The sequence below is a fragment of the Chiloscyllium plagiosum genome, unplaced genomic scaffold (genome assembly GCF_037043375.1).
Source record: "Chiloscyllium plagiosum isolate Xiang-an unplaced genomic scaffold, Cpla_swu_hap1 HiC_scaffold_17, whole genome shotgun sequence".
In the NCBI taxonomy this organism is placed as follows: domain Eukaryota; kingdom Metazoa; phylum Chordata; class Chondrichthyes; order Orectolobiformes; family Hemiscylliidae; genus Chiloscyllium; species Chiloscyllium plagiosum.
The window spans coordinates 70,199,928-70,227,776 of NW_028270155.1; the positions used below are offsets into that span (position 1 = coordinate 70,199,928).

General features: G+C 53.0%; 1 protein-coding gene across 1 annotated transcript in view; it reads right to left on the bottom strand.

Moving 5' to 3' along the window:
• The window catches only part of elmo3 (engulfment and cell motility 3), a 184,940-nt gene that overhangs the window by 72,197 nt on the left and 84,894 nt on the right, over positions 1-27,849 (bottom strand). Inside the window, exons 6-11 of the mRNA XM_087996061.1 lie at positions 13,181-13,350; positions 11,962-12,061; positions 7,341-7,492; positions 2,183-2,261; positions 1,306-1,356; positions 270-392 (exon numbers count right to left, since the gene is read on the bottom strand). Of these exons, the coding sequence (XP_087852187.1) occupies positions 270-392; positions 1,306-1,356; positions 2,183-2,261; positions 7,341-7,492; positions 11,962-12,061; positions 13,181-13,350 (675 nt within the window). The remainder of the gene's footprint in view (positions 1-269; positions 393-1,305; positions 1,357-2,182; positions 2,262-7,340; positions 7,493-11,961; positions 12,062-13,180; positions 13,351-27,849) is intronic.

Below are 27,849 nucleotides of genomic sequence, written 5' to 3' on the forward strand. Positions count from 1 at the left end.
AATACAGGCACTTGACGGAGAGGGCATGGAGAAGATGTTGCTGCTTCTGAGTAGGCCCAAGCCATAATTAAAAAGACCAACTCTGACCACCAACTTCATCAAAATGTCTTTCAGGTTAAATGAAGAGGGTCCTCACCTGGACTACAAACACCACCAATCTGATGGGCTGAACGGCTGTGATTACCAGGCCTGCCCCTTGTAGGTTGCCCGTACCATGAGGTGTCCAGCTCAGACTCCTCTTGGCCGGTCCCTGGAAACCCCAGACGTACCTGGTTATAAGGGTCCATTGGAATCTTTGTCCTGGGCTCGAGGAGGTTAAGGGAAATGGACTGTAGAACATACAAGTAGTGAGCCATCTCGTCCCTCACTGCTGAAGAGCTCAGAATAATGTTCTACAAGGAAATATAAACACGACACAGTAAATCAGAGCGTTAGTAAAACCGTATGATCAGAACATCACAGGCATGACTGCCGTCACAGCGTGATCGATGGGGTTTGAGGTTCACAGTTACCCCCCCCCCCCCCGCCCCCCCACCAGACATGGGGATCTTCCCAGTGGCAGAAAGACAGCCTGGAGAAAGCTGCTGAAAGAATGTGGAGTGTTCCCTCCATCCGCTACAGCAATACTGACAGCTTCTACTGCCAAGAAACCCAGTGGTATTAATGTTTCTTTAAACCAGGTGCCCTCTCTCTCCCTCCCCCCTCGGACGGCGCTGACCGGTCCCTCCCTCCCCCTCGGACAGCACTGACTGAGTCACATACACCCTCGGACGGCGCTGACCGGTCCCTCTCTCCCCCCTCGGACAGCGCTGACCGGTCCCTCCCTCCCCCCTCGGACAGCGCTGACCGGTCCCTCTCTCCCCCCTCGAACAGCGCTGACCGGTCCCTCCCTCCCCCTTGGACAGCACTGACTGAGTCACATACACCCTCGGACAGCGCTGACCGGTCCCTCTCTCCCCCTCGGATGGTGCTGACCGGTCCCTTCCTCCCCCTCGGACAGGACTGACCGGTCCCTCCCTCCCCCTCGGACAGGACTGACCGGTCCCTCCCTCCCCCTCGGACAGGACTGACTGAGTCACAAACACCCTCGGACAGCGCTGACCGGTCCCTCCCTCCCCCTCGGACAGGACTGACTGAGTCACAAACACCCTCGGACAGCGCTGACCGGTCCCTCCCTCCCCCTCAGACAGCGCTGATGGGTCCCTCTCTCCCCCTCGGACAGCACTGACTGAGTCACATCCACTCTCGGACGGGACTGACCAGTTCCCCACCCTGGTTTGAATACTGAAAGAAAGTCTCCTTTACCCTCTGAATGTTCTGCCTGAGGTTTCTCTTGTTGAGGAAGTCCATCATTTCCTAATTGAGGGAGAGAAAGAACACTGTGGGTCAGAGAGTCATTGCGCTGGAAACAGATCCTTCATTCCAACTTGACAATACCTGGGCAGCTTCAGGGACTGAACAGGAGTGGTTTGACAGAATTATAGTACACGTGGGAAGGATAATTTATAAATACCCAAGTTAATACTGCTCAACTGTTCCAAAGCCTCCTCTTCCAGGACATTTCTCTGTCCCTCTGCGATACAGATCCACAGACACTGATAACTCTCAGGGGCCACTATCTTGGTATGAACTGGCAGGCTATCTGACCATGTGGGGCATCACAGTCAGAGTAATTCTGCTCGCTGTCAGGATATGGAGAATGGGCAGGAATGTGGTGGTGGAGTCAAGGATCAGTCCTGTTGTATTGAAAGGCATATCAGGATCAAGAGGCCAATGGGCCCCTCCCGTGTCTGGCAGGACTGTCCAATGCTGCATGATAGGACAGCGAGGATTGGAGATACAGTTGATACTGAGTAGTTTAAGGATTAATTGCTGCGCAGAGATGGATCAGCGCTGAGGAAGGGTTGTACCTACTCGTCTGTGTTAGTACCGAACGCACACTGATTCTGACAGTCTTTCACAGATTGAATCAGAGTTCCAGAGTAAAGGTCTCCCTGCTCCCGGTCGACGTGCTTTCACCCCAGGCCCCTAGCAGTGACAGCCAACGCCAGCTGCCCACGTGGGCTCCATGCCAATCTCGTCTCCACTGAAGTGTGAGCAGTATTCTGCCTTTGTACTGGTGACAAATGATGCCCAGATAGAGAGACAGCGAGCGACCGTGCCGAGGCGAGTGAAGTCTCACCTTTCTCTCGTCATCCTTCGAACTCAGCAGCAGGGCGATGATCAGAGCCATCGCTTTCGTTTGGATCATCTGGTTTGTCCTGCAGAGGGAGAGAGAAATCACGGAAAGATCAGATACACCACCAGCCCCCTCCTACAGGGCAGATACACCACCAGCCCCCTCCTACAGGGCAGATACCCCACCAGCCCCCACCTACAGGGCAGATACACCACCAGCCCTCTCCTACAGGGCAGATACACCACCAGCCCCCTCCTACAGGGCAGATACCCCACCAGCCCCCTCCTACAGGGCAGGTACCACACCAGCCCCCTCCTACAGGGCAGATACCCCACCAGCCCCCTCCTACAGGGCAGATACACCACCAGCCCTCTCCTACAGGGCAGATACCCCACCAGGAGAAAGTGAGGTCTGCAGATGCTGGAGATCAAAGTTGAAACTTTATTGCTGGAACAGCACAGCAGGTCAGGCAGCATCCAGGGAACAGGAGATTCGACGTTTCGGGCACAGGCCCTTCTTCAGGAATACCCCACCAGCCCCCTCCTACAGGGCAGATACCCCACCAGCCCCCTCCTACAGGGCAGATACACCACCAGCCCCCTCCTACAGGGCAGATACCCCACCAGCCCCCTCCTACAGGGCAGATACCCCACCAGCCCCCTCCTACAGGGCAGATACCCCACCAGCCCCCTCCTACAGGGCAGATACACCACCAGCCCCCTCCTACAGGGCAGATACCCCACCAGCCCCACCTACAGGGCAGATACACCACCAGCCCTCTCCTACAGGGCAGATACCCCACCAGCCCCCTCCTACAGGGCAGATACCCCACCAGCCCCCTCCTACAGGGCAGATACCCCACCAGCCCCACCTACAGGACAGATACACCACCAGCCCCCTCCTACAGGGCAGATACCCCACCAGCCCCACCTACAGGGCAGATACCCCACCAGCCCCACCTACAGGGCAGATACCACACCAGCCCCACCTACAGGGCAGATGCCACACCAGCCCCACCTACAGGGCAGATACCCCACCAGCCCCCACCTACAGGGCAGATACCCCACCAGCCCCCTCCTACAGGGCAGATACCCCACCAGCCCCCTCCTACAGGGCAGATACCCCACCAGCCCCCTCCTACAGGGCAGATACCCCACCAGCCCCCTCCTACAGGGCAGATACCCCACCAGCCCCACCTACAGGGCAGATATACCACCAGCCCCCACCTACAGTACACATACCACACCAGCCCATGCCTACAGGGTACATACACCACCCGTCCCACCTACAGGGCAGATACCCCACCAGCACCCCCTACAGGGAGCATACCCCACCAGCCCCAACAACAGGGCAAATACCCCACCAGCCCCACCTACAGGGCATGTACCCCACCAGCACCCCTACAGGGCAGATATCCCACCAGCCCCACCTACAGGACAGATACCCCAACAGCACCTCCTAAAGGGCCAATACCCCAACAGCCCCACCTACAGGACAGATACCCCAACAGCACTTCCTACAGGACAGATACCCCAACAGCACCACCTACAGGACAGATACCCCAACAGCACCACCTACAGGACAGATACCCCAACAGCACCCCCTACAGGAAGATACCCCAACAGCACCCCCTACAGGACAGATACCCCAACAGCACCCTCTACAGGACAGATACCCCAACAGCACCACCTACAGGACAGATACCCCAACAGCACCCCCTACAGGACAGATACCCCAACAGCACCCCCTACAGGACAGATACCCCAACAGCACCATCTACAGAACAAATACCCCAACAGCACCCCCTACAGAGCAGATACCCCAACAGCACCCCCTACAGGACAGATACCCCAACAGCACCCCCTACAGGGCAGATACCCCAACAGCACCACCTACAGGACAGATACCCCAACAGCACCCCCTACAGGACAAATACCCCAACAGCACCCCCTACAGGACAGATACCCCAACAACACCCCCTACAGAACAAATACCCCAACAGCACCCCCTACAGAGCAGATACCCCAACAGCACCACCTACAGGACAGATACCCCAACAGCACCCCCTACAGGACAGATACCCCAACAGCACCACCTACAGAACAAATACCCCAACAGCACCCCCTACAGGGCAGATACTCCAACAGCACCCCCTACAGAACAAATACCCCAACAGCACCCCCTACAGGGCAGATACTCCAACAGCACCACCTGTATTAGTTATGAGGTCAAACTTGGTTTGTTTTCTCTTGAATGTTGAAATCTGAGGGCTGAACTGATAGAAATGCACAATATTATAAGTGGCAGGGATGGGGTGGATAGTCAGACTATATTTCTACCTCTAAGGGAGTCAGGTTAATTATTAGAGTCATTGGTTTAAGGTAGAAGAGGATAAGTTGTAAGAAGATGTGAGGGGCAATTTTTTTTAAACACAGAGGGTAGTAAGTGCCTGCTATGCACTGCCAGAGGTGGAGGCAGATACAATAGCAACATTTAAGAAGCATCTTGACAGGGAATAGAGGCAGAAAGTGAGGACTGCAGATGCTGGAGATCAGAGTCGAGCGGGTGGTGCTGAAAAAGCAGGTCAGGCAGCATCCAAGGAGCAGGAGAATCGACGTGGAATACAGGGAGAGCTAGCCGTTTGGATACAGAACTGGTTCAAAGGTAGGAGACAGAGGATGGTGGTGGAGGGTTGTTTTTCAGACTGGAGGCTGTGACCAGTGGAGTGCCACAAGGATTGGTGCTGGGCCCGCTACTTTTTGTCATTTACATAAATGACTTGGATGCGAGCACAAGAGGTACAGTTAGTAAGTTTGCAGATGACACCAAAATTGGAGGTGTAGTGGACAGCGAAGAGGGTTACCTCAGATTACAACAGGATCTGGACCAGATGGGCCAATGGGCTGAGAAGTGGCAGATGGAGTTTAATTCAGATAAATGCGAGGTTCACAAAGAGTCATAGCCTCTGAGCTGCCGTACTAAATAAGGCCCAGAGAAATAGGAACAGGATATTTTGTATAAGTATATGAATAGGAAATGTTTGGAGGAACATGGGCCAGAAGCAGGCAGGTGGGACTAGTTTAGTTTGGGAATATGTTTGGCATGGACTGGTTGGACCGAAGGGTCTGTTTCTATTCTGTCTGTCTCTATGGCTATGAGTCTGTAAGAGTGATATTGAAATAAACTGTAACCAATCTCCAAACAGAGGGGCAGTAAGGACAATTAAAGAGAACACAATGTGAGGGCAGTATCCAACAGACTATCCTGTCATGTTATTTAATTCACAAGAGGAGATGGTACCAGGGGACTGGAGAGTGGCGAATGTTGTGCCCCTGTTCAAAAAAGGAAATAGGGATAACCCCGGGAATTACAGGCCAGTTAGTCTTACTTCGGTGGTAGGTAAAGTAATGGAAAGGGTAATGAGGGATAGGATTTATGAGTATCTGGAAAGACACTGCTTGATTAGGGACAGCCAGCACGGATTTGTGAAGGGTAGGTCTTGCCTTACAAGTCTTATTGAATTCTTTGAGGAGGTGACCAAGCATGTGGATGAGGGTAGAGCAGTGGATGTAGTATACATGGATTTTAGTAAGGCATTTGATAAGGTTCCCCATGGTAGGCTTATGCGGATAGTCAGGAGGCATGGGATAGAGGGAAATTTGGCCAATTGGATAGAAAACTGGCTAACCGGTCGAAGTCAGAGAGTAGTGGTAGATGGTAAATATTCAGCCTGGAGCCCAGTTACAAGTGGAGTTCCGCAGGGATCAGTTCTGGGTCCTCTGCTGTTCGTAAGTTTTATTAATGACTTGGATGAGGGAGTCGAAGGGTGGGTCAGTAAATTTGCAGATGATACGAAGATTGGTGGAGTTGTGGATAGTGAGGAGGGCTGTTGTCGGCTGCAAAGGGACTTAGATATGATGCAGAGCTGGGCTGAGGAGTGGCAGATGGAGTTCAACCCTGCCAAGTGTGAGGTTGTCCATTTTGGAAAGACAAATAAGAATGCGGAATACAGGGTTAACGGTAGGGTTCTTAGTAAGGTGGAGGAACAAAGGGATCTTGGGGTCTATGTTCATAGATCTTTGAAAGTTGCCACTCAGATGGATAGAGCTTGTAAGAAGGCCTATGGTGTATTAGCGTTCATTAGCAGAGGGATTGAATTCAAGAGTCGTGAAGTGATGTTGCAACTGTACAGGACTTTGGTTAGGCCACATTTGGAGTACTGTGTGCAGTTCTGGTCGCCTCACTTTAGGAAAGATGTGGAAGCTTTGGAGAGGGTGCAGAGAAGATTTACCAGGATGTTGCCTGGAATGGAGAATAGGTCGTACGAGGATAGGTTGAGAGTGCTAGGCCTTTTCTCGTTGGAACGGCGAAGGATGAGGGGTGACTTGATAGAGGTTTATAAGATGATCAGAGGAATAGATAGAGTAGACAGTCAGAAACTTTTTCCCCCGGTACAACAGAGTGTTACAAGGGGACATAAATTTAAGGTGAAGGGTGGAAGGTATAAGGGGGATGTCAGGGGTGGGTTCTTTACCCAGAGAGTGGTGGGGGCATGGAATGCGCTGCCTGTGGGAGTGGTAGAGTCAGAATCTTTGGTGACCTTTAAGCGGCAATTGGATAGGTACATGGATGGGTGCTTAAGCTAGGACAAATGTTCGGCACAACATCGTGGGCCGAAGGGCCTGTTCTGTGCTATATTGTTCTATGTTAGGAGATGTATTCAATAAATTGGTGAGTCGATCTAATGATCCCTGACCTCATGAACAATGCTAATGGCTGCAGATATTCCAGTTCAGGGACTGGGGCATCATACTTGGTCCAACGCTACCCAGCAGGGAAACAAAATATGGTAAAACTTATGAATACTGATCCAACTCATTGTGTCAATCCAAAATGGAGGACTAGCACGTTTCTATCCAAGTATGAGTTTTGTTTTAGAAACTGCTTTCCTCTCTGGGGATTGGCAGCCATTTTCATGTAGGCCCATGGCCATGTTTTTGGAAAGAAGTCCTGGAGTTTTGGGGAAATAAACCTCAGGCCTACACGAACAGGTCCAGATAGGTTAAGAATTTTTTTTGTGTTCAGTTAAAGGCTCCAAAAAATGGAATTTGGGCTCATGACATAGCGGGAGCTCTCCAGATATGGTCTTACTGCAACTTACACTTGCAGGTGAGCGATAAGTCTGTCCAGAGGAACCTCGTTCTTCACCAGTTGGAACAGGAAGCTGCTGCTCAGTACCATACTCTCCAGAATTGCCAAGGATAGTTGCTGGATCGATGCATCCATCGCAGATTTGTTCACAAACCCTGCAATCTAAGGCCAGAGAGATAGGCAAACAGGTCAATACGGAAGCGAGCATCTCATTACAATCGTGACTGGCCGTTCAACGCACATGGCTTTGTTTTAACACCTCTTACATTCATCAAGGCACGAAACATCTTAACGGCGGCTCAAACACTTTCTGTAAGTGCGGCCCAGGTTTGAAAGACATAAAATGGCCGACAAGAAATAAACAGCCTGCTCTAAACTTTAAGCGAAACACGATAGTACCTTTGAACTGGGCCACTCCAAGGTAAACGGGAGGGCCTACAAGCAACCATTCTGAGGCAGTTTGATAAGAGGATTCCTAAGGATAAACTAGTGATTGATTCCAGCCTCATTTGTGAAAGGTTGCTGTCTCATTAACTGAACAGCACCAGTTCGAACAAGGGGTGTAAGTCTCAGCCCATGAACCAGCCAACCTAACTCATTAGGCAGCTGTGAAAACAACAGCTAGAGTGATCTTGTAGGAATTGGTGGTTTCTTTGAAGTTATTCACAATATTAAGAAACAGGTTCTAGTTAAAGATTCTTCAGATAATCACAGAGATAGATTTCAACATAATTATAGAAACATGGATAACCAAAGCATAATAGAAGCATTAGGGGGAAAAACATTTAAACATAGATGGTGGAAGTTAATTAATCTCAGGAAACTCTTTCTCCTACCTCTAAAAGGATGCCTGGTATGCCCTAAACAAAATAGATTGGTCGCAACTTATTAATCACCCAGTGCTCATAGAAGTAGTAGCAACATCACACTTTATAATTAACTTTATAACAGAAATTACTCTTACGAATCTTATAGCAGTTGGTTCAAACCAACTGTCTTTTGTAAATTTTTTATATAGATGCAATTGGGACAGTGGAAAATATAAGAGGAATAACAGAATTTGATAGAGATAGCACATGGAATACAATGAATAACAGAATTCAAGCAGTCCTTAGAGATAAGCAACTCTGGGATAGACCAGGAGGAGTGTAACCAGTAACTTTGGAATGCTAATTAATAGGATGCATAGAAAGATCCCAAGGCTTGGCGATTACAATGTCTGTTAAACACTAGGAGATCATGGGAACCTGGAGTTGTCCATTAGAATGCCCATCATTGATTAGGTGTATCAGATGATTGGGTGTATAGAATAAGAGACCACGCTGTGTGTGACTACTATAACACAAGATGTATAAAAACTGCTGTATTTCACTGCAAAATTCAGAGTGTGTCAATGATCTCCTTTCCGATCTGAGCTGTAGATTAAGAGAACAATTGGATTTTCACATCGAGGCTAGCTTCAGGGAAGATCCTACGGCCCTCGCCCTGCACTAATCAGTCATTGCTTGAATAAAAGTCCTCCATTTGCCTGAATCCTGCCTGTCTCTTGAGCCTCTGTCCCTGGTCGGGGGTACGCTCCTACACATGCCAAACTGAGGGCTAAGTATTAGCAGCAAACACTCTCAGGGCTGCAAGAGCTTAGCAAGATACAGTGTAAAGCTCCCTCTACAGTGTCCCCATCAAACTCTCAGGACAGGTACAATATGGGGTTATATAAAGAGTGAAGCTCCCTCTACACCATCCCCCTCAAACAATCTTCAGTGCAGGGACCTGGGAAGGGTCACGTACAATGTAAAACTCTCTCTACGCTGTCCCCATCAAACAGTCCCAGGAAAGGGACTGCACGGGGTTAAATACAGAATAAAGCTCCCCCTACACTGTCCCCATCAGATACTCCCAGGACAGGTACAGGATGGGGTTTGATACAGAGTAAAGCTCTTCCTACACAGTCTCCATCAGACACTCCCAGGACAGGTACAGGATGGGGTTTGATACAGAGTAAAGCTCTTCCTACACAGTCTCCATCAGATGCTCCCAGGACAGGGACAGCACTGTGAGAGATACAGAGTAAAGCCTCCTCTGCACTTTCCCCATCAAATACTCCCAGGACAGTTATAGCACAGGATCAGATACAGAGTAAAGCTCCCCTTACATTGTCCCCATCAAACACTCCCAGGACAGGAACAGCACAGTGTGAGATACAGAGTGAAGTTCCTCTACACTGTCCCCATTATTTAGAATCAGCTAATCTCTCCACAAACCTGCAATGTTCCCACTACAAGGAGATGGATTAATGTGTAGTTGGACTGTAACAAACTGCAATACTGCCCACATGCAGCCAACCCTCAGTCAGTCCCATTCGAGAGTGTGGTGCTGGAAAAGCACAGCAGGTCAGGCATCATCCGAGGAGCTGGAGAATTGACGTTTCCAGCATAAACCCTTCATTCAGTCACACTGTGCTGACTCACTCCCTCTACTGGAAAAGTTGGAAAGAGCAGCCTGTTGTGTTGTCACCAGTTTGTTTTTATCTCAGAGCCAGCCAGAGGAGCACTCATTTTTTTTAAAAGAAGTGTGCAACGGTTAATTGACATGAGTTTTAATATTCTCTTCCATCACAAAGCGCCTGATCTCATGCTTTCCCCAGCTCCAATAGCTTTTCTCTTTACTCTGAGTCCTCACCCAAGCTTAATCAATCGAGCACAGTGAGCATTGATCAGTTGCCAGGCTCACGTAATCAAACCCAGAACTGAATGCTGGGGCAGAACGGTAGTGATGCTCACCCTGGTCAAGTAGAGCATGATCCCCTGGGCAGGCAGGTCCACACCAAAGTGAACAGTCACAAATGCCAACTTAGCACCGACAAAGTCCTGGCGTCCGACCTGCTGGGCGAGCCTTGGGGTAACAGCGTGGTGTATCACTCCCCATCGGTGGGGTGATTTGGATGAGAAGGATATGGATAGGGTACAGGGGTCCCTCTGGATGGCCAGTAGTGGCTGCCTGGTGGTTTCACCAAGCACTGGCACAATGACAGTTTCCTAATAAGGGGAGATGGTGGTGCACTGGTAACGCCACTGGACCAGTCATCCAGAGCCCAAAACTCTGAGGTCAGGGATTCAAATCCTGGCATGGATTTTACAGTCATACAGCACGGAAACAGACCCTTCAGTCCAACTCGCCCATGCTGACCAGATATACCAACCTAATCTAGATCCATTTGCCAGCATTTGGCCCATATCCCTCTAAACCCTTCCTATTCATATACCCGTCCAGATGTCTTTCAAATGTTGTAATTGTACCAGCCTCCACCACTTCCTCTGGCAGCTCATTCCATACACACACCACCCTCTGTGTGAAAACGTTACCCCTTAGGTCTCTTTTATATCTTACCCCTCTCACCTTAAGCCAGACCCTGGTTCTGGACCCCCCCCACCCTGGGGAAAATACTTTGTCTATTTACCCTTTCCATGCCCCTCGATGATTTTATAAACCTCTATAAGGTCACCCCTCAGCCTCCGACGCTCCAGGGAAAACAGCCCCAGCCTGTTCAGCCCCTCCCTGTCACTCCAACACCCTGGCAATATCCTTGTAAATCTTTTCTGCACCCTTTTGAGTTTTAAACCATCCTTGGTTTGAGACCAGAACTGAATGCAGTATTTTGAAAGTGGCCTAACCTATGACCCGTACAGCTGCAACATGACCTCTCAACTCTTATACTCAATGCACGAGAAATAAAGGTAAGTATACCAAATGCTTTCCTCACTATCCTGTCTACCTGGGACTCTACTTTCAAGGAACTATGAACCTGCACTCCAAGGTGCAGTTTTAAACTACATTAATAAATCTGGGATTGAAATGTAGTTTAAGTTAAGGTGATACAATCACCGATTGTTGTAAAAATCCATTTGGTATCTTCAGGTCCTTCAGAGACATCTTCCATGTGACTTCAGGCACACAGTAATGTGTTTAACTCTGACCTGCCCACTGAAGCTAGGCCCCAGGCCTTGCAAAGCACACAGGTCAAAGGGCAGCGAGGGACAGGCAGAAAGAGCCCCCCCCATTTATCTCTCCACCTTGGAGGCTTCCCTGCCTCTATTCCTGATGAAGGGCTTTTGCACAAAACGTCGATTTTCCTGCCCCTCGGATGCCGCCTGACCTGCTGTGCTTTTCCAGCACCACTCTGATCTAAACTCCAGCATCTTCAGTCCTCACTTTTGCCGTTGGAAGCAAGAGCTGGCCTTGCCAGCGATGCCCACATCCCACGGAGTGGAAAAGCAATGAAAGCAAGCCCAATACAGGCGCTAACCCATCAGCACCCCTCCTTACAGCGTTTACCTCTCTCCTGGACTGAGCGTATGGTCCTCTGACCTTATATTGCCCGAAGTACTTTGTAGCCCATAGAACAGTATGGCATAAGGACCATGTTATGCCAAAGGTGACGCCAAGTTAAACTGATCTCTTCTGCCTGCTCTCGGTCCATATCCCTCCATTCCCTGCACGGTCATGTGACTTATCTAAAAGCCCCTTAAATGTCCCCCAGTCGAATTGACCTCCAGAAGTGGAGGGGGGGGGGGGGGGGGGGGAGGGGAGTGTGCAGCTGGCCAGTGCTGTCTCAGGGAGAGGTGATGACTGACCTTCTTGATGAAAACATGGTTGAGGGTTTCCCAGGAAACGACTCCGTGTTCCATCAGCTCGATAAATGCACTCAGGGCGTAAGCCAAGCTCTCACCGGTGCTGTAACACACAAGAGACAGTCTGTTACTAGGGCTCCCACCAGACTGTGCAAACTCCGTGAGGGCAAGGATGAATAGCCTGGGTCAAAGAGACGGCAATGAGGATACATATTCACCCGATCCATGCCCCCCCCATGATGTTATAACCCTCGATAAGGTCCTCCCTCAGCCTCCGATGCTCCAGGGACAACTAAGCCCAGCCTATCCCTTTAGGCACAGTCTCTTTCCATACTGGCATATTCCACAACTCTGCAAAGAAATAGCTCCAAAACCCTTCACCGTCAATTACAACTTAATGTCATTTAACCGCTGTCATTGTGTAGGACACAGAATCCCCTCAGGTGTGGAAACAGGCCATTTGGCCCATTGGGTTCACACTGACCCTCTGAACAGCATCCCACCCAGACCCAGACCCACCCTGCCATCCGATCCATGTAACCCTGCATTTCCCATCGTCCGTATACCCAACCGACACATCCCTGGACACTATGGGCAACTTCCCACGGCCAATCCACCTCATCTGCACGTCTTTGGACTGTTGGAGGAAACCGGAGCACCCAGGGCAGACCCATGCAGACACGGGGAGAACGTGCAAACTCCACTCACACACAGACACACACACACACACACACACACACACACAGACACACACACACACACAGACACACACAGACACACACACAGACAGACACACAGACAGACACACACACAGACACACACACAGACACACACACAGACACACACACAGACACACACACAGACACACACAGACACACACACACAGACAGACACACACAGACAGACACACACAGACAGACACACACAGACAGACACACAGACACACACACACGCCCGAGGCTGGAATCGAACCCGGGTCCTTGAAGCTGTGAGGCAGCAGTGCTAACCAATGAGCCACCGTGCTTGCTGCGTGCAGTTTGGCAGCCACGCCTGTTACACTGAAACGGGGCGCTAGCTTGAAAAGGAGCCCCAGTGGGCGGAAAGCAGTTTGGTCAGTCCCAGCGGAGCGGGTAGCAAGGTGACTGACCAAAGAGCTCTTTGGTTCGGAGGCCTGCAGCGCACCGAGAGCGCCTCTAGGTGGAGCTGAGGGCTCCCTACTCACTCATGGCCATTCTCCACAATGCGGACCAGCACAGCAATCCCATCTTTGCTGATGAACTCCTGGGCAAAGGTGATATCCTTGGAGAGGACTGCCAGTCCCTTCAGTGAGTCCGAGCGCACGTTGTAGTTATTACTCTGGATCCCAGCGTAGAGGTTCTCAGCCTCTCGGTTCTGCCATACAAACAGAAGAACGGGCGGCTGAGTGAGCGAGTCTTGGGGAAGACCAGGCTAAGGACCGCAGGGAGCGAGCGGGAACGCCGAGTTCTGATTTGACTGGACAGTATTCCCAGACATGTACGTGTGAGGTCGAACACCTGACTCTCTTGACTGCAGTCACCCCCCTGCCCCGTGCCTTGACCTGCTCCTTCTCAAAGTTTAGTCACCCCCAAGATCAAACCCTTGCCTGGCTTCACCCCCTCCCAGTGTTTGGAATCTCATCCGTCCCCACAGCCCTGTGAGATTCCTCCAATTCTGGCTCCAGGACCAAATTAGATCGCTTCCCCCATCAGTGGCTGTGCCTTGAAAGGCATGGATGCTGCCGAAGATGACGCCAAGTTAAACTGATCCCTTCCACCTGCCCTCGGTCCACCCGAAACGTCGATTTTACTGCTCCTCGGATGCTGCCTGAACTGCTGTGCTCTTCTAGCACCACTAATCCAGACTTGGTCCATATCCCTCCATTTCTTGCACGGTCATGTGGCTTATCTGAAAGCCCCTTAAATGCCCCCGGTCGAATTGGCCTCCACCATTACCCCCGGCAGTGCATTCCATACGTCTCCCACTCTCTGGGTGTAAAGAAACACGTCATTGTCAAACTCTGTTTGACAACGCTACTGTGAAAGGCCTTGGGCTGTCTGATGAGGGTAAAGAAGTTCATAGAGTCATCCAGCACACAAGACCCTTTGGCCCATCAAAGCCTGTACTGCCAAAAAGACACCACTACCTACACCAGCTCCACTTTCCTGCCCACAGCCTTGGATGTTAGGACATTTCGACAGCTTATCCCAGTACCTTTAAAAGCCACCCTCATAGGCAGTGCACGTTCACATTCCCACCAGCCTCTGGTTGAAAACACCCTTCCTCAAATCCCCTGGAAACCCCTGCTTTTCACGTTCTGGTTCATCCAAGTCACATTGGAATTGGCACCTTGCTGGAATTAACTGATGGTCTTATACGCGGGTGCACAGCAGTAACTCTGAAATGAGGTCTTTGGGACTTCCCGAGTGTGTGTGTATAAGACAGTGTGTTGTGTATAAGACAGTGTGTGTGTATAAGACAGTGTGTGTGTATAAGACAGTGTGTGTGTATAAGACAGTGGGTGTGTGAGAGAGAGAGTGCGTGTGTGTGTGTGAGAGAGAGAGAGAGACACAGAAAAAGTGTGTGTGCATGATAGAGTGTATGGGGATGTGTGGGAGAGAAAGAGAGTGTGCATGATAGTGTGTGGGTGTGTGAGAGAGAGAGAGAGAGTAAGTGTGCATGATAGAGAGTGAGAGTGTGAGAGTGAGAGAGACAGACAGACAGAGAAAGTGTGCATGAGTGAGAGTGTGTGAGAGAGCTCGTGTGAGACAGCGCGTGTGGGTGTGTGTGCAAGTGTGTGAGAGAGAGAGAAAGAAAAAGTGTGTGAGTGTGAGAGTATGTGTGTGTGTGAGTGTGTGTGCGTGAGTGAGAGAGACAGAAAAAATGTGAGTGTGAGAGAGAGTGTGTGTGAGATAGAGTGTGTGGGTGTGCATGAATGTGTGTGTGTGTGCGCGTGAGTGTGCACGCGTGTGTGTGCGTGCGAGTATATCAGCGTGCGCGTGAGTGAGTGTGTGCATGAGTGCGTGTGCATGAGTGAGAGTATGTGACTGAGTGTGCGTGTGAGAGTGTATGTGTGTCTCTGAGTGTGTGTGCGCGTGAGAGTGTGCGTGTGTGAGTGTGTGTGCATGTGAATGTGTGTGCGCGCATGGGAGAGACAAAAAACGTGTGCGTGAGTGTGTGTGAGCGTGTGTGTGTGCGAGTGTGAGTGTGTGTGTGTGTGAGAGTGTGTCTGTGAGAGCGTGAGAGAGTGTGCGCTTGTGAGTGTGTGTGTGTGTGAGAGAGAGAGAGAGAGAGTGTGTGTGTGTGTGTGTGTGTGTGTGAGAGAGAGAGAGAGAGAGAGTGTGTGCGTGCGTGTGAGAGTGTGTGCGTGCGTGTGAGAGCGTAGGGGTGTGAGAGCGTGAGGGTCTGAGAGCGATTGGAGGTGTAAGAGCGATTGGAGGTGTAAGAGCGATTGGAGGTGTGAGAGCGATTGGAGGTGTGAGAGCGATTGGAGGTGTGAGAGCGATTGGAGGTGTGAGAGCGATTGGGGGTGTGAGAGCGATTGGGGGTGTGAGAGCGATTGGGGGTGTGAGAGCGATTGGGGGTGTGAGAGCGATTGGGGGTGTGAGAGCGATTGGGGGTGTGAGAGCGATTGGGGGTGTGAGAGCGATTGGGGGTGTGAGAGCGATTGGGGGTGTGAGAGCGATTGGGGGTGTGAGAGCGATTGGGGGTGTGAGAGCGATTGGGGGTGTGAGAGCGATTGGGGGTGTGAGAGCGATTGGGGGTGTGAGAGCGATTGGGGGTGTGAGAGCGATTGGGGGTGTGAGAGCGATTGGGGGTGTGAGAGCGATTGGGGGTGTGAGAGCGATTGGGGGTGTGAGAGCGATTGGGGGTGAGAGAGCGATTGGGGGTGAGAGAGCGATTGGGGGTGAGAGAGCGATTGGGGGTGAGAGCGCGATTGGGGGTGTGAGAGCGTGGAGGTGTGAGAGCGTGGGGGTGTGAGAGCGTGGGGGTGTGAGAGCGTGGGGGTGTGAGAGCGTGGGGGTGTGAGAGCGTGGGGGTGTGAGAGCGTGGGGGTGTGAGAGCGTGGGGGTGTGAGAGCGTGGGGGTGTGAGAGCGTGGGGGTGTGAGAGCGTGGGGGTGTGAGAGCGTGGGGGTGTGAGAGCGTGGGGGTGTGAGAGCGTGGGGGTGTGAGAGCGTGGGGGTGTGAGAGCGTGGGGGTGTGAGAGCGTGGGGGTGTGAGAGCGTGGGGGTGTGAGAGCGTGGGGGTGTGAGAGCGTGGGGGTGTGAGAGCGTGGGGGTGTGAGAGCGTGGGGGTGTGAGAGCGTGGGGGTGTGAGAGCGATTGGGGGTGTGAGAGCGATTGGGGGTGTGAGAGCGTGGGGGTGTGAGAGCGATTGGAGGTGTGAGAGCGATTGGGGGTGTGAGAGCGATTGGGGGTGAGAGAGCGATTGGGGGTGTGAGAGCGATTGGGGGTGTGAGAGCGATTGGGGGTGTGAGAACGATTGGGGGTGTGAGAGCGATTGGAGGTGTGAGAGCGATTGGGGGTGTGAGAGCGATTGGGGGTGTGAGAGCGATTGGGGGTGTGAGAGCGTGGGGGTGTGAGAGCGATTGGGGGTGTGAGAGCGATTGGGGGTGTGAGAGCGATTGGGGGTGTGAGAGCGATTGGGGGTGTGAGAGCGTGGTGGTGTGAGAGCGATTGGGGGTGTGAGAGCGATTGGGGGTGTGAGAGCGATTGGGGGTGTGAGAGCACGATTGGGGGTGTGAGAGCGCGATTGGGGGTGTGAGAGCGATTGGGGGTGTGAGAGCGTGGGGGTGTGAGAGCGTGGGGGTGTGAGAGCGTGGGGGTGTGAGAGCGTGGGGGTGTGAGAGCGTGGGGGTGTGAGAGCGTGGGGGTGTGAGAGCGTGGGGGTGTGAGAGCGTGGGGGTGTGAGAGCGTGGGGGTGTGAGAGCGTGGGGGTGTGAGAGCGTGGGGGTGTGAGAGCGTGGGGGTGTGAGAGCGATTGGGGGTGTGAGAGCGTGGGGGTGTGAGAGCGATTGGAGGTGTGAGAGCGATTGGGGGTGTGAGAGCGATTGGGGGTGAGAGAGCGATTGGGGGTGTGAGAGCGATTGGGGGTGTGAGAGCGTGGGGGTGTGAGAGCGTGGGGGTGTGAGAGCGATTGGGGGTGTGAGAGCGTGGGGGTGTGAGAGCGATTGGAGGTGTGAGAGCGATTGGGGGTGTGAGAGCGATTGGGGGTGAGAGAGCGATTGGGGGTGTGAGAGCGATTGGGGGTGTGAGAGCGATTGGGGGTGTGAGAGCGATTGGGGGTGTGAGAGCGATTGGGGGTGTGAGAACGATTGGGGGTGTGAGAGCGATTGGAGGTGTGAGAGCGATTGGGGGTGTGAGAGCGATTGGGGGTGTGAGAGCGATTGGGGGTGTGAGAGCGCGGGGGTGTGAGAGCGATTGGGGGTGTGAGAGCGATTGGGGGTGTGAGAGCGATTGGGGGTGTGAGAGCGATTGGGGGTGTGAGAGCGATTGGGGGTGTGAGAGCGTGGTGGTGTGAGAGCGATTGGGGGTGTGAGAGCGATTGGGGGTGTGAGAGCGATTGGGGGTGTGAGAGCGCGATTGGGGGTGTGAGAGCGCGATTGGGGGTGTGAGAGCGATTGGGGGTGTGAGAGCGATTGGGGGTGTGAGAGCGATTGGGGGTGTGAGAGCGTGATTGGGGGTGAGAGCGTGATTGGGGGTGAGAGCGCGATTGGGGGTGAGAGCGCGATTGGGGGTGTGAGACCGATTGGGGGTGTGAGACCGATTGGGGGTGTGAGAGCGTGGGGGTGTGAGAGCGTGGGGGTGTGAGAGCGTGGGGGTGTGAGAGCGATTGGGGGTGAGAGCGCGATTGGGGGTGTGAGAGCGATTGGGGGTGTGAGAGCGATTGGGGGTGAGAGCGCGATTGGGGGTGAGAGCGCGATTGGGGGTGTGAGAGCGATTGGGGGTGTGAGAGCGATTGGAGGTGTGAGAGCGGTTGGGGGTGTGAGAGCGATTGGGGGTGTGAGAGCGATTGGGGGTGTGAGAGCGCGATTGGGAGTGTGAGAGCAATTGGGGGTGTGAGAGCGATTGGGGGTGTGAGAGCGATTGGGGGTGTGAGAGCGATTGGGGGTGTGAGAGCGTGGGGGTGTGAGAGCGTGGGGGTGTGAGAGCGTGGGGGTGTGAGAGCGTGGGGGTGTGAGAGCGTGGGGGTGTGAGAGCGTGGGGGTGTGAGAGCGTGGGGGTGTGAGAGCGTGGGGGTGTGAGAGCGTGGGGGTGTGAGAGCGTGGGGGTGTGAGAGCGTGGGGGTGTGAGAGCGTGGGGGTGTGAGAGCGTGGGGGTGTGAGAGCGTGGGGGTGTGAGAGCGTGGGGGTGTGAGAGCGTGGGGGTGTGAGAGCGTGGGGGTGTGAGAGCGTGGGGGTGTGAGAGCGATTGGGGGTGTGAGAGCGTGGGGGTGTGAGAGCGTGGGGGTGTGAGAGCGTGGGGGTGTGAGAGCGATTGGGGGTGTGAGAGCGATTGGGGGTGTGAGAGCGATTGGGGGTGTGAGAGCGATTGGGGGTGTGAGAGCGATTGGGGGTGTGAGAGCGATTGGGGGTGTGAGAGCGATTGGGGGTGTGAGAGCGATTGGGGGTGTGAGAGCGATTGGGGGTGTGAGAGCGATTGGGGGTGTGAGAGCGATTGGGGGTGTGAGAACGATTGGGGGTGTGAGAACGATTGGGGGTGTGAGAGCGATTGGGGGTGTGAGAGCGATTGGGGGTGTGAGAGCGATTGGGGGTGTGAGAGCGATTGGGAGTGTGAGAGCGATTGGGGGTGTGAGAGCGCGATTGGGAGTGTGAGAGCGATTGGGGGTGTGAGAGCGATTGGGGGTGTGAGAGCGATTGGGGGTGTGAGAGCGATTGGGGGTGTGAGAGCGATTGGGGGTGTGAGAGCGATTGGGGGTGTGAGAGCGATTGGGGGTGTGAGAGCGATTGGGGGTGTGAGAGCGATTGGGGGTGTGAGAGCGATTGGGGGTGTGAGAGCGATTGGGGGTGTGACAGCGATTGGGGGTGTGACAGCGATTGGGGGTGTGAGAGCGATTGGGGGTGTGAGAACGATTGGGGGTGTGAGAGCGATTGGGGGTGTGAGAGCGATTGGGGGTGTGAGAGCGATTGGGGGTGTGAGAGCGCGATTGGGAATGTGAGAGCGATTGGGGGTGTGAGAGCAATTGGGGGTGTGAGAGCGATTGGGGGTGTGAGAGCGATTGGGGGTGTGAGAGCGATTGGGGGTGTGAGAGCGATTGGGGGTGTGAGAGCGATTGGGGGTGTGAGAGCGATTGGGGGTGTGAGAGCGATTGGGGGTGTGAGAGCGATTGGGGGTTTGAGAGCGATTGGGGGTGTGAGAGCGATTGGGGGTGTGAGAGCGATTGGGGGTGTGAGAGCGATTGGGGGTGTGAGAGCGATTGGGGGTGTGAGAGCGATTGGGGGTGTGAGAGCGATTGGGGGTGTGAGAGCGATTGGGGGTGTGAGAGCGATTGGGGGTGTGAGAGCGTGGGGGTGTGAGAGCGTTGGGGTGTGAGAGCGATTGGGAGTGTGAGAGCGATTGGGGGTGTGAGAGCGATTGGGGGTGTGAGAGCGTGGGGGTGTGAGAGCGATTGGGGGTGTGAGAGCGATTGGGGGTGTGAGAGCGTGGGGGTGTGAGAGCGTGGGGGTGTGAGAGCGATTGGGGGTGTGAGAGCGATTGGGGGTGTGAGAGCGATTGGGGGTGTGAGAGCGATTGGGGGTGTGAGAGCGATTGGGGGTGTGAGAGCGATTGGGTGTGTGAGAGCGATTGGGGGTGTGAGAGCGATTGGGGGTGTGAGAGCGATTGGGGGTGTGAGAGCGATTGGGGGTGTGAGAGCGATTGGGGGTGTGAGAGCGATTGGGGGTGTGAGAGCGATTGGGGGTGTGAGAGCGATTGGGGGTGTGAGAGCGATTGGGGGTGTGAGAGCGATTGGGGCTGTGAGAGCGATTGGGGCTGTGAGAGCGATTGGGGCTGTGAGAGCGATTGGGGGTGAGAGAGCGATTGGGGGTGTGAGAGCGTGGGGGTGTGAGAGCGTGGGGGTGTGAGAGCGTGGGGGTGTGAGAGCGTGGGGGTGTGAGAGCGTGGGGGTGTGAGAGCGTGGGGGTGTGAGAGCGTGGGGGTGTGAGAGCGTGGGGGTGTGAGAGCGTGGGGGTGTGAGAGCGTGGGGGTGTGAGAGCGTGGGGGTGTGAGAGCGTGGGGGTGTGAGAGCGTGGGGGTGTGAGAGCGTGGGGGTGTGAGAGCGTGGGGGTGTGAGAGCGTGGGGGTGTGAGAGCGTGGGGGTGTGAGAGCGTGGGGGTGTGAGAGCGTGGGGGTGTGAGAGCGTGGGGGTGTGAGAGAGCGTGCGTGAGAGAGAGAGCGTGCGTGAGAGAGAGAGCGTGTGTGAGAGAGCGTGCGTGAGAGAGCGTGTGCGTGAGAGAGCGTGAGCGAGAGAGAGCGTGAGCGTGAGAGAGCATGAGCGTGAGACAGCGTGAGCGTGAGACAGCGTGTGCGAGAGCGTGTGTGTGTGCGCGAGAGACAGAAAAAGTGTGTGAGTGCGTGCGCATGTGTGAGTGTGTGCGTGTGCGTGTGCGTGAGAGAGCGTGGGAGTGAGAGAGAGCGTGGGTGTGTGAGTGCGCGTGGGTGTGTGAGTGCGCGTGGGTGTGTGAGTGCGCGTGGGTGTGTGAGTGCGCGTGGGTGTGTGAGTGCGCGTGGGTGTGTGAGTGCGCGTGGGTGTGTGAGTGCGCGTGGGTGTGAGTGCGCGTGGGTGTGTGAGTGCGCGTGGGTCATAGTGCGCGTGGGTGTGAGTGCGCGTGGGTGTGAGTGCGCGTGGGTGTGAGTGCGCGTGGGTGTGAGTGCGCGTGGGTGTGAGTGCGCGTGGGTGTGTGAGTGCGCGTGGGTGAGAGTGCGCGTGGGTGAGAGTGCGCGTGGGTGTGTGAGTGCGCGTGGGTGAGAGTGCGCGTGGGTGAGAGTGCGCGTGGGTGAGAGTGCGTGTGGGTGAGAGTGCGCGTGGGTGAGAGTGCGCGTAGGTGAGAACCTGTGAGCGAGAGCGAGAGAGTGTGTGTGTGAGAGAGAGAGAGAGTGAGAGAGAGAGAGCGAGAGAGTGTGATTGTGTGAGTGTGTGAGAGAGAGAGAGAGACAGAAAAGGTGTGTGTGCATGATAGAGTGTATGGGGGTGTGTGGGAGAGAAAGAGAGAGTGTGCATGATAGAGTGTGTGTGTGAGAGAGAGAGTGTATTATAGAGTGCGGGTGTGTTTGTGTGTGTGTGATAGAGAGAGAAAGTGTTCATGATAGAGAGAGTGGGTGTGAGAGTGAGAAAGAGAGGGACAGACAGACAGAGAGAAAGTGTGCGCGAGAGTGTGGGTGCGAGAGTGTGGGTGCGAGAGTGTGGGTGTGGGTGTGTGTGGGAGAGAGAGAGAAAGTGTGTGTGTGAGAGAGAGAGAGAGAGAGAGTGTGCGTGTGTGAGTGAAATAGAAAGTGAGTGTGTGCGTGTGAGAGAGTGTGTGTGTGAGCGTGTGCGCGCGTGAGAGTGTGTGTGCATGAGAGAGTGTGTGTGTATGTGCGTGCGTGAGTGTGTGTGAGAGAGAGTGTGTGAGATAGAGTGTGTGAGAGAGAGAGAGTGTGTGAGAGAGAGTGTGTGAGAGAGAGTGTGTGTGAGAGAGAGTGTATGTGTGTGAGAGAGAGTGTGTGCGTGCGTGTGAGAGTGTGTGCGTGCGTGTGAGAGTGTGTGCGTGCGTGTGAGAGTGTGTGCGGGCGTGTGAGAGTGTGTGCGTGCGTGTGAGCGTGCGTGCGTGTGAGAGCGTAGGGGTGTGAGAGCGATTGGGGGTGTGAGAGCGTGGGGGTGTGAGAGCGTAGGGGTGTGAGAGCGATTGGGGGTGTGAGAGCGCGATTGGGGGTGTGAGAGCGTGGGGGTGAGAGAGCGATTGGGGGTGTGAGAGCGATTGGGTGTGTGAGAGAGCGTGGGTGTGTGAGAGAGCGTGGGTGTGTGAGAGAGCGTGGGTGTGTGTGAGAGCGTGGGTGTGTGTGAGAGCGTGGGTGTGTGAGAGAGCGTGGGTGTGTGAGAGAGCGTGGGTGTGTGAGAGAGCGTGGGTGTGTGAGAGAGCGTGGGTGTGTGAGAGAGCGTGGGTGTGTGGGAGAGCGTGGGTGTGTGGGAGAGCGTGGGTGTGTGGGAGAGCGTGGGTGTGTGAGAGAGCGTGGGTGTGTGAGAGAGCGTGGGTGTGTCAGAGAGCGTGGGTGTGTGAGAGAGCGTGGGTGTGTGAGAGCGTGGGAGTGTGAGAGCGTGGGAGTGTGAGAGCGTGGGAGTGTGAGAGCGTGGGAGTGTGAAAGCGTGGGAGTGTGAGCGTGGGAGTGTGAGCGTGGGAGTGTGAGCGTGGGAGTGTGAGAGCATGGGTGTGTGAGAGCATGGGAGTGTGAGAGCATGGGAGTGTGAGAGCATGGGAGTGTGAGAGCATGGGAGTGTGAGAGCGTGGGAGTGTGAGAGCGTGGGAGTGTGAGAGCGTGGGTATGAGAGAGAGAGAGAGTGTGTGAGTGTGAGTGAGAGTGTGTGTGTGCACGCGTGCGTGTGAGTGTACGTGTGTGAGAGCATGTGTGAGAGAGCGTGTGTGAGAGAGCGTGTGTGTGAGAGCGTGTCTGAGAGTGTGCGTGTCTGTGTGAGTGAGTGTGCGTGTGTGTGTGCGCGCGCGAGAGCGTGTGTGTATGTATATGTGCGAGTGTGTGTGTGAGAGAGTATGTGGGTGAGAGAGGGACAGACAGAAAGTGTGCACGATAGAGAGTGTGGGTGTGTGTGAGAGAGAGAGAGACAGAGATAAAGTGTGCATGATAGAGTGTGTGTGTGTGTGAGAGAGACACACACAGACAGAGAGTAAGTGTGCATGATAGAGTGTGGGTGTGTGAGAGAGAGAGAGAAAGAAAAAGTGTGCATGATAGAGAGTGTGGGTGTGTGTGTGAGAGAGGGAGACAGAGAGAAAGTGTGCATGATAGAGAGTGTGTGTGTGTGAGTGAGAGAGAGAGAGAGAGTGTGCATGATACAGAGTGTGTGTGTGAGAGAGAGAGAAAGTGCGCATGATAGAGAGTGTGGGTGAGAGAGGGAGACAGAGAGAAAGTGCATGATAGAGAGTGTGGGTGTGTGTGTGAGAGAGGGAGACAGAGAGAAAGTGTGCATGATAGAGAGTGTGGGTGTGAGAAAGAGAGAGAGACAGAGAGAGAGTGTGGGTGTGTGAGAGAGAGAGAGAGAAAGTGTGCATAATAGAGAGTGTGGGTGTGTGTGAGAGAGAGAGACAGAGAGAAAGTGTGCATGATAGAGAGTGTGGGTGTGTGAGAGAGAGAGTGAAAGTGTGCATGACAGAGAGTGTGGGTGTGTGTGAGAGAGGGGGAGACAGAGAAAGTGTGCATGATAGAGAGAGTGTGTGTGTGTGTGAGAGAGAGAGAGGGAGACAGAGAGAAAGAAAAAGTGTGCATGATAGAGAGTGTGGGTGTGTGAGAGAGAGAGAGAGGGAGACAGAGAGAAAGAGAAAGTGTGCATGATAGAGAGTGTGGGTGTGTGAGAGAGAGAGAGATGGAGAGAAAGAGAAAGTGTGCATGATAGAAAGTGTGGGTGCGTGTGTGTGAGAGAGAGAGACAGAGAGAAAGAGAAAGTGTGCATGATAGAGAGTGTGGGTGTGTGAGAGAGAGAGAGAGACAGAGAGAAAGAGAAAGTGTGCATGATAGAAAGTGTGGGTGTGTGTGTGTGTGAGAGAGAGAGAGACAGAGAGAAAGAGAAAGTGTGCATGATGGAGAGTGTGGGTGTGAGAGAGAGAGAGAGAAAGTGTGCATGATAGAGAGTGTGGGTGTGTGAGAGAGAGCGAGAGAGAGAGAGAGAAAGTGTGCATGATAGAGAGTTTGGGTGTGTGTGTAAGAGAAAGAGAGAGAGAGAAAGTGTGCATGATGGAGAGTGTGGGTGTGAGAGAGAGAGAGAGAAAGTGTGCATGATAGAGAGTGTGTGTGTGTGTGAGAGAGAGAAAGAGACAGAGAGAAAGTGTGCATGATGGAGAGTGTGGGTGTGAGAGAGAGAGAAAGTGTGCATGATGGAGAGTGTGGGTGTGAGAGAGAGAGAGAGAGACAGAGAGAAAGTGTGCATGATGGAGAGTGTGGGTGTGAGAGAGAGAGAAAGTGTGCATGATGGAGAGTGTGGGTGTGTGAGAGAGAGAGTGAAAGTGTGCATGACAGAGAGTGTGGGTGTGTGTGAGAGAGAGAGGGAGACAGAGAGTAAGTGTGCATGATAGAGTGTGGGTGTGTGAGAGAGAGAGAGACAGAGAGAAAGAAAAAGTGTGCATGATAGAGAGTGTGTGTGTGTGTGTGTGAGAGAGACAGAGAGAGACAGAGAGAAAGTGTGCATGATAGAGAGTGTGGGTGTGTGTGAGAGAGAGAGAGAGAGAGACAGAGAGAAAGAGAAAGTGTGCATGATAGAGAGCGTGGGTGTGTGTGTGAGAGAGGGAGACAGAGAGAAAGTGTGCATGATAGAGAGTGTGTGTGTGTGAGTGAGAGAGAGAGAGAGAGAAAGTGTGCATGATACAGAGTGTGTGTGTGAGAGAGAGAGAAAGTGTGCATGATAGAGAGTGTGGGTGTGTGAGAGAGAGAGAGGGAGACAGAGAAAGTGTGCAATGTAGTGTGTGTGTGTGTGTGTGTGTGTGTGTGTGTGTGTGTGTGTGTGTGTGTGTGTGTGTGTGTGTGTGTGAGAGAGAGAGAGAGAGAGAGAGAGAGAGAGAGAGAGAGAGAGACAGGGAGAAAATGTGCATGATAGAGAGTGTGGGTGAGCGAGAGAGAGAGACAGAGAGAAAGAAAACGTGTGCATGATAGAGAGTGTGGGTGTGTGAGAGAGAGAGAGGGAGACAGAGAGAAAGAGAAAGTGTGCATGATAGAGAGTGTGGGTGTGTGAGAGAGAGAGAGACAGAGAGAAAGAGAAAGTGTGCATGATAGAAAGTGTGGGTGCGTGTGTGTGAGAGAGAGAGAGAGAGAAAGAGAAAGTGTGCATGATAGAGAGTGTGGGTGTGTGTGAGAGAGAGAGAGAGAGAGAGAGTGTGTATGAGAGGGAGTGCGGATGTGTGTGAGAGTGAGAGAGAGAGAGAAAGTGTGCATGATAGAGTGTGGGTGTGTGTGAGAGAGAGAGTAAAAGTGTGCATGATAGAGAGTGTGGGGGTGTGTGTGAGAGAGAGATAGACAGAGACAGAGAGAAAGTGCGCATGATAGAGAGTGTGGGTGTGTGTGAGAGAGAGACAGAGAGAAAGTGTGGATGATACAGAGTGTGGGTGTGTGTGTGAGAGAGAGAGAGACAGAGAGAAAGAGAAAGTGTGCATGATAGAGAGTGTGGGTGTGTGTGAGAGAGAGAGAGAGAGAGAGAAAGTGTGTATGAGAGAGAGTGTGGATGTGTGTGAGAGTGAGAGAGAGAGAGAGAAAGTGTGCATGACAGAGAGTGTGGGTGTGTGTGTGAGAGAGAGAGAGACAGAGAGAAAGTGTGCATGATAGAGTGTGTGGGTGTGTGTGAGAGAGTGAGAGACAGAGAGAAAGTGTGCATGATAGAGAGTGTGGGTGGGTGTGAGAGAGTGAGAGACAGAGAGAAAGTATGCATGATAGAGAGTGTGGGTATGTGTGAGAGAGAGAGAGACAGAGAGAAAGTGTGCATGAAAGAGAGTGTGGGTGTGTGTGAGAGAGAGAGACACAGAGAAAAAGTGTGCATGATAGAGAGTGTGGGCATGTGAGAGAGAGAGAGAGGCAGAGAGAAAGAGAAAGTGTGCATGATAGAGAGTGTGGGCGTGTGAGAGAGAGAGGGGGACAGAGAGAAAGTGTGCATGATAGAGAGTGTGTGTGAGAGAGAGAGAGACAGAGAGAAAGAGAAAGTGTGCATGATAGAAAGTCTGCGCGCGTGTGAGAGAGAGAGAGAGAGAGAGAAAGAGAAAGTGTGCATGATAGAGAGTGTGGGTGTGTGTGAGAGAGAGAGAGAGAGAGAGAAAGTGTGTATGAGAGGGAGTGTGGATGTGTGTGAGAGTGAGAGAGAGAGAGAAAGTGAGCATGATAGAGTGTGGGTGTGTGTGAGAGAGAGAGAGAGTGAAAGTGTGCATGATAGAGAGTGTGGGGGTGTGTGTGAGTGAGAGATAGACAGAGACAGAGAGAAAGTGTGCATGATAGAGAGTGTGGGTGTGTGAGAGAGTGAGAGACAGAGAGAAAGTGTGCATGATAGAGAGTGTGGGTGTGTGTGAGAGAGAGACAGAGAGAAAGTGTGGTTGATACAGAGTGTGGGTGCGTGTGTGAGAGAGAGAGAGAGAGAGAAAGTGTGTATGAGAGAGAGTGTGGATGTGTGTGAGAGTGAGAGAGAGAGAGAGAAAGTGTGCATGATAGAGTGTGGGTGTGTGTGAGAGAGAGAGAGAGAGAGTGAAAGTGTGCATGATAGAGAGTGTGGGGGTGTGTGTGAGAGAGAGATAGACAGAGACAGAGAGAAAGTGTGCATGATAGAGAGTGTGGGTGTGTGTGTGAGAGAGAGAGTGAAAGTGTGCATGATAGAGAGTGTGGGGGTGTGTGTGAGAGAGAGAGAGACAGAGAGAAAGTGTGCATGATAGAGAGTGTGGGTGTGTGAGAGAGAGAGACAGAGAGAAAGTGTGCATGATAGAGAGTGTGGGTGTGTGTGTAAGAGAAAGAGACAGAAAGTGTGCATGATGGAGAGTGTGGGTGTGAGAGAGAGAGAGTGAAAGTGTGCATGATAGAGAGGGTGGGGGTGTGTGAGAGAGAGAGAGAGAGAGAGAGAAAGTGTGCATGATAGAGAGTGTGTGTGTGTGAGAGAGAGAGAGACAGAGAGAAAGTGTGCATGATAGAGAGTGTGGGTGTGTGTGTAAGAGAAAGAGACAGAGAGAAAGTGTGCATGATGGAGAGTGTGGGTGTGAGAGAGAGAGAAAGTGTGCATGATAGAGAGTGTGGGTGTGTGAGAGAGAGAGAGACAGAGAGAAAGTGTGCATGATAGACAGTGTGGGTGTGTGAGAGAGAGAGTGAAAGTGTGCATGACAGAGAGTGTGGGTGTGTGTGAGAGAGAGAGAGATAGAGAGAGACAGAGAGAAAGTGTGCCTGATAGAGAGTGTGGGTGTGTGTGTGTGTGAGAGAGAGCAAGAGATAGAGAGAGAGAGAGAAAGTGTGCATGACAGAGAGTGTGGGTGTGTGTGAGAGAGAGAGAGAGACAGAGAGAAAGTGTGCATGATAGAGTGTGGGTGTGTGTGAGAGAGAGGGAGAGACACCGAGAAAGAGAAAGTGTGCATGATAGAAAGTGTGGGTGCGTGTGTGTGAGAGAGACAGAGAGTGAAAGTGTGCGTGATAGAGAGTGGGTGTGTGTGTGAGAGAGAGACAGAGAAAGTGTGCATGACAGAGAGTGTGGGTGTGTGAGAGAAAGAGAGGGAGACAGAGAGAAAGTGTGCATGACAGAGAGTGTGGGGGTGTGTGTGAGAGAGAGAGAGACAGAGAAAGTGTGCATGATAGAGAGTGTGGGTGTGTGTGAGAGAGTGAGAGACAGAGAGAAAGTGTGCATGATAGAGAGTGTGGGTATGTGTGAGAGAGAGAGAGACAGAGAGAAAGTGTGCATGATAGAGAGTGTGGGTATGTGTGAGAGAGAGAGACACAAAGAGAAAGTGTGCATGATAGAGAGTGTGGGTGTGTGAGAGAGAGAGGGAGACAGAAAGAAAGTGTGCATGACAGAGAGTGCGTGTGTGTGTGAGAGAGAGAGACAGACAGAGAGAAAGAGAAAGTGTGCATGATAGAAAGTCTGGGTGCGTGTGAGAGAGAGAGAGACAGAGAGAAAGTGTGCATGATAGAGAGTGTGGGTATGTGTGAGAGAGAGAGAGAGACAGAGAGAAAGAGAAAGTGTGC